Source organism: Oculina patagonica, chromosome 14 (genome assembly GCF_052425735.1).
Source record: "Oculina patagonica isolate OP01 chromosome 14, crgOcupat, whole genome shotgun sequence".
NCBI lineage: Eukaryota > Metazoa > Cnidaria > Anthozoa > Scleractinia > Oculinidae > Oculina > Oculina patagonica.
Window position 1 is genome coordinate 20562612 of NC_135771.1, and position 9623 is coordinate 20572234.

General features: G+C 37.9%; 1 protein-coding gene across 1 annotated transcript in view; it reads right to left on the minus strand.

The window, feature by feature from the left end:
- The window catches only part of LOC144637600 (uncharacterized), a 30280-nt gene extending 20735 nt beyond the window's left edge, over positions 1–9545 (minus strand). The window contains exons 1-5 of the mRNA XM_078496663.1: positions 9269–9545; positions 7543–7681; positions 5041–5334; positions 3414–3742; positions 1869–2007 (exon numbers count right to left, since the gene is read on the minus strand). Of these exons, the coding sequence (XP_078352789.1) occupies positions 1869–2007; positions 3414–3742; positions 5041–5334; positions 7543–7570 (790 nt within the window). The 5' untranslated portion in view covers positions 7571–7681; positions 9269–9545. The remainder of the gene's footprint in view (positions 1–1868; positions 2008–3413; positions 3743–5040; positions 5335–7542; positions 7682–9268) is intronic.
- Between the last annotated feature and the right edge of the window lie 78 nt (positions 9546–9623).

Genomic DNA, 9623 nt, shown 5'->3' on the forward strand with positions numbered 1-9623 from the left:
TTTTGAAAAAGATAGACAATCTCTGTCAATCAATCAATCAATCACATTCTAAAAAAACTTACACTCCACTCACTCACTCACCCACTCAATCAATTAAATAATCAATCAAACAATCAAACAATCGATCAGTCAATCAACCAGCCAATCGATAAATCAATCAATTAACAAATATTCAGTCAATCAACAAAAAATCAAACCAGACGTCAATCCATTTTTTACAAAAGTCATCTTGACAATGGCGTCATGACAACACCGAAACGTTAATTTTATCGTTAGTTTTTGCTTGTCTGTGTCAATCAATACTAGTTCACTATTTTGGATCGATTTTAAAATGATGCTAGCCCCAGATGAATGGGATGCTTGTCCATCGCAAATTACTTCTCGGCTTTCCGTCAGGTTGCCTCAGCAATTCGCCAGTACTCGTTTAAACTTCTGGGTGGAGAGAGGCACTGTGAGAGTAAAGTGTCTTGCGCAAGACCCAACAAGCAATTGTGGTCCGGATAGGGTTGCGCTTAAAAAAAGTAATAAGAAACCGAGCGCTAAAACCCGCGCAGAATCTATTTGTCCGTGCGTGTTGGCACGCGAAGCGCACTTAATCCACAAATAGCTCGCTCGTTAAGCGATTCGCCGCCATTTTATTTTGCAAGCCCGCGCGCCCCCTTCATTTCTGTATCCAGTGGTCTGCTGGGTAATGAAACGAGCGACTTGGAGTTAGTCTAGGCTTTTTGCTGTGAATCCGGAGCCTGAGGCTTTATTGGAAAAACTCATCTGTAGATGAATTGAAAATAATGGAGTGGAAAGAATGTCTGAAATATCATATTTTATATTCAAGACAAAAAAATTTCCAAAAAGCGTTTTAACCATTTATGTCACCGATTCGAGGTTGTCGTCAAAAAAAGAATAATCCATAGGAAACCTTTTGATCTAAGTCTGTTAATTAAGTGTGAATGTCTTCAAGAATCAAACAAAATCGAAAAATTGCGACAAAAGTGTGAAAACGCAAAATCAGTCAAACTCTGCCTATAAGTAGCCGTATTGAGTTAGTCAATGCTATGAGGTTTATTTCTCAAATGTAAAATTCTGCTTTTGGAGAAAATGGCGATAATAAATTTCGGGGTCAGACTCTAGAAAATTCGACTTGAAATTTAGTCATTTTGAAACAAACCAAAGACATCCAAATGAAGAATAAGGTAATGATAAGTTGATGTCTAAAGCGGTTTGCTTCAAAATGGCTAATTTTCATCTCGACAAATGGACTAGATAGCGATGAAAAACTCAATATGGACTACAATTAGCTAAAGCTTGAGCGATTTCAAAATTTTAATGTTTGCCGCTCAAGCTCAATGTCATTGTTTTACTGATTATTACTTAATAGTTAAAAGTCGACGTTTCGGTATCATTGAGGCGCCATTCTCAAGACTTACAATAACATTAAATATTATTAATATTACTTATAAAATATTACTCAAAGACCATTTTTCGACATAGAGTCGCACATGAACTTATAACCAGTGAGACGCGCGAATAGAGGATGGGCGCGCAGAGTCGAATTTTCAAAATAACCGCGAGATAAGGCAATAAATTATTTTAATTATAAAGGCGCGGAGATCCCTTATTTACTTACTAGCAAGAGCTATACCTAAAAAAAAAAACATTTCCACGCGTATTTCGCGAGACTTTCTACTTCAAGGATATGAGAAGATAGCCTATTAGTAGCTAACCAATCATAGGGCACGCTTGATCATATCTAACGGTCTGAATGACTGACTTACTTAACTTAATGTCTTGACCCCGAGCGGAGAAGGGGGCTAGTCTATTACGATTACCTTTCTATAATAATATCGAACATGTTAATGTTTCAACAGTACCTTGACAACCATATAGTTCCACCCTCATTGATATATGGTCATACCAAGCCACTGGTACAAAACGAATATAACGCGCCCTGATTGGTGGGTTGAGCTCATGAGAAACAACAGTGTCGCGGTCTGAGTTTCCAGCGAATTCCTGAAACAGTAAGATAGAAAATGGCAAGTTAGGGTCTTACTTTAAACCTAAGAAACTTCATTTGGAGAAACTAGGTGGCCAAATAAACTTAAGGAACATATTTGTCTCATTTGACGAAACTTTATATACAGTCAACTCTCTCTTAACGGACACCTCTATAAGACGGACACCTCCATAAGACGGACGCCTGGTTATGGTCCCTGCCGTTTTTAAGTCATTTTACTGTAAGAACACTCTCTGTAAGAGGGACATCTCTCTAAGACGGACAACGGACACTTTGAAACCGCCAACGGACAGGCACTAAAAGTTATTTTTTCATGAATAATACTTCAAAACTGTTATCGACATATAGCATAGCAGGTCAGCGCCTTTTGAATACCAAATTTACCAAAAACAGTCCGCTAAAACGCATTACTTCTCTGCTTAAACTTGTAGATTTAGTTTTCTACTTACAGTATCACCGTTTGTTATCAACAAACAAGTCGAATCTCTGATATTTTATTTTTGTTCCACTTTATAAGTTTTGCTAACGTAAGTGACTAAAACAGACGTGTATTCGTTGTGCATAGCTAGCCGTTTAGCTTTATTGTCTGAAAATTTCTGGTGTCACGTTACTTCGACTCTCTATAAGACGGACACCTCTATAAGACGGACAGTTGGGGCCGGTCCCGACGGTGTCCGTCTTAGAGAGAGTTGACTGTATCATCAAGAGGCTAGATAGCGTCATGTGGTTTGTTTAAAATTCACACTACCTGCAAATTAAGCAATATTCTCGCTGTAACATATAAATAAATTTTGGCCTGGTTCACATTAGTGACATAACGACATGGGCATAACGACATAAAGAAAAGTTCAGTTCTTTACTTATGTCGTTGAGCTTAAAAGCTTATGTCATTATGTTCCAACTATGTCGTCATGTTATGTTGTTCACACTGGTGACATAAGACATCAACGTGAGGTGCTTTTGCATTTGCGTGACCTTGCCTTTATGTCGCTAGTGTGAATCAGGCCTAAGAAATGGAAAAAGAGGTTAATTAACGTTTCAATGGATTAAGTCCATCTCACCTCACACAGCGGTCAAACGAAGAAAACTAGCTTAGTAGCTAACTTTCGGTTTCGCTGGCATAAATTCTATAAGAATTGAAAGTGTAACGTGCAAAAAGGATGCAAGATATAAGACAAAAAAAAAAACACAGCAAAAAAAAAACAGAACCCGCGGCGAAAAGAAAACTGTTTCACCATGTTTACAATTATGAAATTCTACATCTCGTGGGCATTCAGCGTTAATGCTGAAAGTTTCTTGTGTAGAAAGTAGAATGAATATTTCATAAAATTAAGAAAAACATTATGCTTTTTATTTTGTTTTCGGTATTTCGCTTCACATGTGACCGCTGTGCAAAATTTACCTTGTCCGTGGTCTGTCCTTGTTCGACGTAATACTGGAAGTTCACTGTATCGTTACTGTACTGCAGTTTGTACCTGGTGACAAACTGGCCAAAATCATTTCTTCCTTGTGTTGCTACGCCCGTTACTCTGGAATATTGTCTACCTAGATCAATCTGCAGCCACTGATTAACATCATTTGTGGCAGCTGACCAACCTCCCGCTTTATTCGCCGTTTTTTGAAAGTGAAGTCTGCCCTGCTTGGCGGCAAAAACCTCACCATATTGTGAAGAGGCGGTAATCTGAGCGTCCAAAATTGATCCGCTTTCCATTCCAAGAGCGTGTTGACATTCTGAAAACCAGGTCAATAAAAAACGACGTTAATATAGATTCAGAGCAGTTTTCAATTCAGTTTGGAATGTATACGGAATTGCCTTGTGTTCGCGTTGTCATTCTGTGTAATTAACGTCCGCTGACCAACCCAACCGATTATCATAGTAATAATGGGTAGATTGCAATGATAAATGATTATAAAAAATAACTAATTTTAATAACTCATGCCATCGATCCGAAGCCAATACCAATCGAGAGCCGGTCGAGCACGTTTTCCCGCCCTTTGCGATAGATGAGTGTATTTGCTTCGAACTCTGCTTGTTTCATTGTTTTTAGGTTTGTTGTTTAATATTCATTATGATTGCTTTTGTTTTGGTTTTTGACATAAACTTTTCGACAGAGCAGTGCAGTCCAAAACCATTACTCCAAAATTCTAGATTTAAATTCAGAACCATGCAAATAGCAATGGATTTTTTGCAACAAATGGTCGCATGGTCCAAAATCTTCATAAGAATGCGACATCCTTCAAAGCAAAGCGACTTCAACCAAGCAAGGTTGAGTTTTCTTTGGAATGGATGTCCCAGTCTGAAACTTGCCGTTCAACGTGGCAGATGTTGTACCATGTGATCATTTGTTGCAAGAAGCCCATTCGGACAAAATCTTTTCTGAACACATTATAGTGAACTACCAGCCCATGGTTCATTGCTAAATGTCTTTCAATTGAAAAAGTACCGAAACGTATGTTATCTCAACTCGTTACATCAAGATTATTTTCTCTTGTTAACATATATCGTTTGTGCGTTAAGTCTTTGCTCAAATACGGGTAATAAATTTGCGCTTGCATGGTCGTTATGTGAAAAAATTTCTAGATGCTTGCAAATTGCAAGAATATCTGGTCGATGTATTAAAACTACGTTGTTTGGTAATAGTTTCAACATGTTGAGAAAACGTTGTTCTTTAAAATGTATACCGAAATATTTCGAAAATGAAAGGGCTCCTCCTCCGGCATGGGTGGCTTCAGTATTATGAAAGAAATTTTGCGTTTCATAAGTAGAAAAGAAATTGTGGGAGTAATGTAAAGAAATTTGTTGAAAAATTTTTTTGCGTTTGAAATAAGTACAAGCATGTATTTTTGGATAAGAAACTAAAAGGACGTTCTACAGTAAGGTAGCTGAAGTATGCAATGTCTCGAATTGGTTGTTGCTTAGTATTGAATTACCGCGCGCAAGTAACAACCAAATCTCTGACTTCAATTGAGCGGGAAGAATTGAGCGCGCTTAAGTCTCATCCGCCATCTTCAAATACTAATGTTCTTACCTTTTTTCAACGTTGTGACGTTGACGCATGCGCTCAAAGCTCCGTCTGCCACGGTATAGGCCAACAACTGAACACAGTAGTAAGTATTGTGTACAAGGTTTGGTACTGCCAATGACGTCACGTTGGCATCTACAGTTGACTCGTGTTCAACGACAAGGTCTGCATTTTTTACGTAGACTTTGTATTCCCGAACTATACCGTTTCTTTCCTGCTCTGGAACCTCTGTCCATGTGATAAATATCGTATCGACTGCAGTAGCAGTGACTGATATGTTGGATGGTGGTGCAGAAGGCACTAAAAGAATGAATGATTTAAATGTTTCTACACTGACAATCACTTCATTTGTTAATCAATCAATCAGTCAATCAACCACTATCTCAAACATTTACACACCGCTCACTCATACACTCACTCTCTCACTCAATCAATTAACCGGCCGGTCAGTCAGTTAGTCAGTCAATCTATCAATTAATCAACAGCCAATCAATCAGTCAATTAATTACCCACTCAAGATATCGATAATCATCTGAAAATAATAGATTGCGAAGAATATCCTAAAGTATTGCTTTGAAAAATATTCAAGAAACCAACTCCTGACAATACAGTTTTATTAAAAGGTCTTAATTCTTATGTCACCGATTGAAGGTCTGCTTGTCGTGAAAAGAATAATAAAAAGGCCATCTTTCATTTTAACTCCCGTAATTTACCTCAAGTAACATCGCTTTTCGAATTATTTCTTAAAGATTATTATACGACATTTTAGACAGTACCACCGCGCCACCTACTCAACGAATCAGATAAAAGCCAGTACCAATCGTCACTTGGTCACGCACGGTTTACCGTCCTCGGACACAGATGATTGTATTCGAATTCTGATTGTTGTAGTAGGCAATTATGATTGCTTTGGTTTAGGTTTTGGTTTTGCGAGACTCAACTTAAAAAAGGCCTAAAGAAATGTTTATGTCATATACCGTAAAATTCCGATTATAAGCCCTGAGCTTATACAACTTCGTAAGGAATTAAGGGTGGGTTTATAAACGGAGGGGCTAATATCCAGTAGGGCTTATAAGCGGAATAAAAAAAGTCCCCAAACGAGCCACGGCAGTGTTGATCGAAATACGTTTTTAAGTTAAAAAATCATAATAAAGCAACATTTAGCCTTGTTCAGTGCTGTCATCCAGCAGAGGGGGGCTAATATCCGGGGGGCTTAAAACCAGATGTATTTCTTTGTTTCCAGGTAGATGGACCTATAACCAGGGGGGCCCAAAAACCGGAAATTTACGGTATACTTCCAGAACTATCACTTGAAAATTCCTCAGTTAGTTTTAAAATTTAGCACCATTCAATAGACCTTTACCGGAAGCGGTCTTATGGTCCAAAATCTATAATATTGAATTGCATAAGAATGTGCCAGGCCTCAAAACAAAGCGGCGAGAGATGTTAGCTCGTGGTGCGGAAGGCGCTAAAAAAATGATATTATTAAAAAATATGTTATAAAATTGTCAATTTTGTTTAAAAGACAATCGATCACTTTTTCAAACACCTACACACCGCTTACTCAATCAATCAATCAATCAATCAATCAATCAATCAATCAATCAGTCAATCAGTCAATCAATCAAACAAACAGTCAGTCAGTCAATCAATCAATCAATCAATCAATCAGTCAGTCAGTCAGTCAGTCAATCAATCAGTCAGCGATCAATCAAACAATCAAGCAATCAATCAGTCAGTCATCAATCAATCAATCAAACGCACAATCCCTACACACCGCGTACTCAATAAATAAATCAATCAATCAGTCAGTCAATCAATCAATCAATAAATCAGTCATCACATAATCAATCAAAGACACAAACTATCCTTTAATCAATCACTTAACGAATCAATCCGTCAATCAATGAATCAGCATTCAATCAATGAACAAAACAATCAATCCAAACATCAATCCAAACCTCAATTAATAATAGTTTACTTAGATCAGGATGCTAGCCCTAGGTGGATGGGATGCTAGTCCATCGCAAGTTATGCCCCAGTATTCTGTCAGGTTACCCGAACAATTCACTGGTACAAATTTACAAAACTGGGTAAAGAGAGGAACCGTCAGAGTAAAGTACCTTGTGCAAGAACACAACAAGAGTATCGAGCCATTCATGTGAAACCTTGCGAGGGCTACTTCCCGACGCGAAGAAGAAGGCATAGAAAAAGGACTTTATAGCATCAAATGGAGGAGGGGTGTGACTGGGTGGCTGGAGACTCGAGACTTTTTACTGTGAATCCGGAGCCTAAGGCTTTGTAAAAATCATCTTCGAATGAATTGGAAGTAATAGAGTTGAAAGAATATCCGAAAGTATCTTTCTCTAAAAAATACTTCAAAAAACCAACTCCTGACATTACAATTTTCTAAAAAAGCCAGTCAGGTGGCGCACGCATGGTCATATCTAACGGTCTATTGGAAAGCGTTATTTCATAATATCGAACACATTTATTTTCCAACAGTACCTTGACAACCATATAGTTCCACCCTCATTGATATGTGGGTATACCAAGTCACTGGTACAAAACGAATGTAACGTGCCCTGATTGGTGGGTTCAGCTCATGAACAACGACAGTGTCGCTGTCTGTGTTTCCAGCAAATTCCTAAAAAAGTTAGATGGAGAATGAGTTAGGGTCTAACTATCCGAACGTAATCATTCCAAAGTAAACATAAGAAACTTCATTTAAAGAATCTTTAGATATCATCGAGCGGCACATCGTGTCATGTGATTTCAAAGATGCTCACTACATGCAAATAAAGCAATATTCTCTCCGCAACATGAACAAATTTTAAAACATGAAAAAAGTGGTTAATCAACAGTATTATGAATCTAAAATTTCTGCCTGAAACTGACTTGTGTAAACGTTTATTTTTCGACCAAAAAACAGTTCACAATTCTGCGCGTGCTACGCTAGCACAAGATAGTGAACGACTACTGCTCGTGATAATGCAAGTGACTTTTTTTACAATAATTGCAGAAATTCTCGCTCGCCCATTGGCTCATTTTCATTGTCAATACTTGACAGACACATGAATCGCGATGTTGACGCGTACGCAACGAACGAAAACCGGGAATTTAATTTACTTTGGCCGTTCGATGAATTAAAGCGAATCTCATGTTGTTTTGTTTGAACCAAGTACGCATTTATTTTCGTGTTCGGAAATTAGCCTAATGGACTTCTGCTATGGTGATCTGTCGAACTGAAATTTTGCAATGCTTTTGAAATCTTTTCAATGTTTTTGAAGTTTTTGTGTAACTGAGTTGAACGCTGCTAGCGAGCAGCAGCGAACTGTTAAGGTTCGAATTCAATATACTTCAGTCAGAAAAATAATCTTGCTTGCTACTAGCGAGAGGAGAACACTCAGTAACAGAATAAAAGGTATTTATAAAGGTAATTCTTTAAATTGTTTTACATACACCTCCGCCCGTATTCTTGTCGTTTTTCTGTGTCGGGAATCTTTACGACCTCCGAAACTTATTTACGGAATAAGATGTTGATGGAAATATTCGTTCGAGTTTGTTATTGTAAGAAAACAAATAAACGTCCGAAGATTTCCGAAGTTCCCCGAAGACTTTCGAGGATGATCTGAAGATCTTACGATCAAACATAGTATCAAACATAATTGAAGTCAGCGATATCACCATAAAGTTATCGTAATTTTAATTAATAGTGTTCAATTGCTTTTTATTCTATTTTTTTAGAAATCATATTTTATGAAATTATTTTTTATTTTATTATTATTGTATTTTATTTTTATCTTATTTTATTTTTAATACCCTCGACATGGAACCCTCGACCCCCGACCCTCGACAAAAACCCAGACTCCGTTTAACAATGTTGAAAATTTTTTTAATTGTCATGTACGTTTGAATGGTTGCCACAAACATCAGTTTCCAAATTTCCCTAACTTTTTCCTGACATTTCCCTGATAAAAAAAATTCCTTGACCAAATAACTACGAAATGTCAGATATAGTAGCAACCTCCAGCCTCCACTTCCAACAAAAAGAAAAAGCATTTCCTGACCAGTGGCAACCCTGAGTTGGTGTATAATGCTCAAAGTTTGTTTAAATGCCTTATTACTGCACTAAAAAGGATAAACATCTCGTGAAACTGAGAAATAATATTTCGCTTGGCCTCGGCAGTTTTTGGCGGGAAACAGACACATGCGACCGCTGTGCAGTTTTTACCTTGTCCGTGGTCTGTCCTTGTTCGATGTAATACTGGAAGGACACTTTATCGTTACTGTACTGCAGTTTGTACTTGGTGACCCATTCGGGCCGGGGCAAACGATCATCACTGCTTCCTTGTGTTGCTACACGTGTTACTTCAAAGTACTGACTGCCCAGATCAACCTGCAGCCATTGATTGACATCAGTTGTGCCAGCTGACCAAGCTGTGTCTGTGTAAAGTCTGCTCTGGTTGGCGGCATGATCTTCACTCCATTCTGAAGAGGCAGTAATTTGAGAGTCCAAGATTGCTCCGCTTTCCATACCAAGAGCATCTTTACATTCTGAAAGCCAGTTTTTTGGAGCAATGTTAATA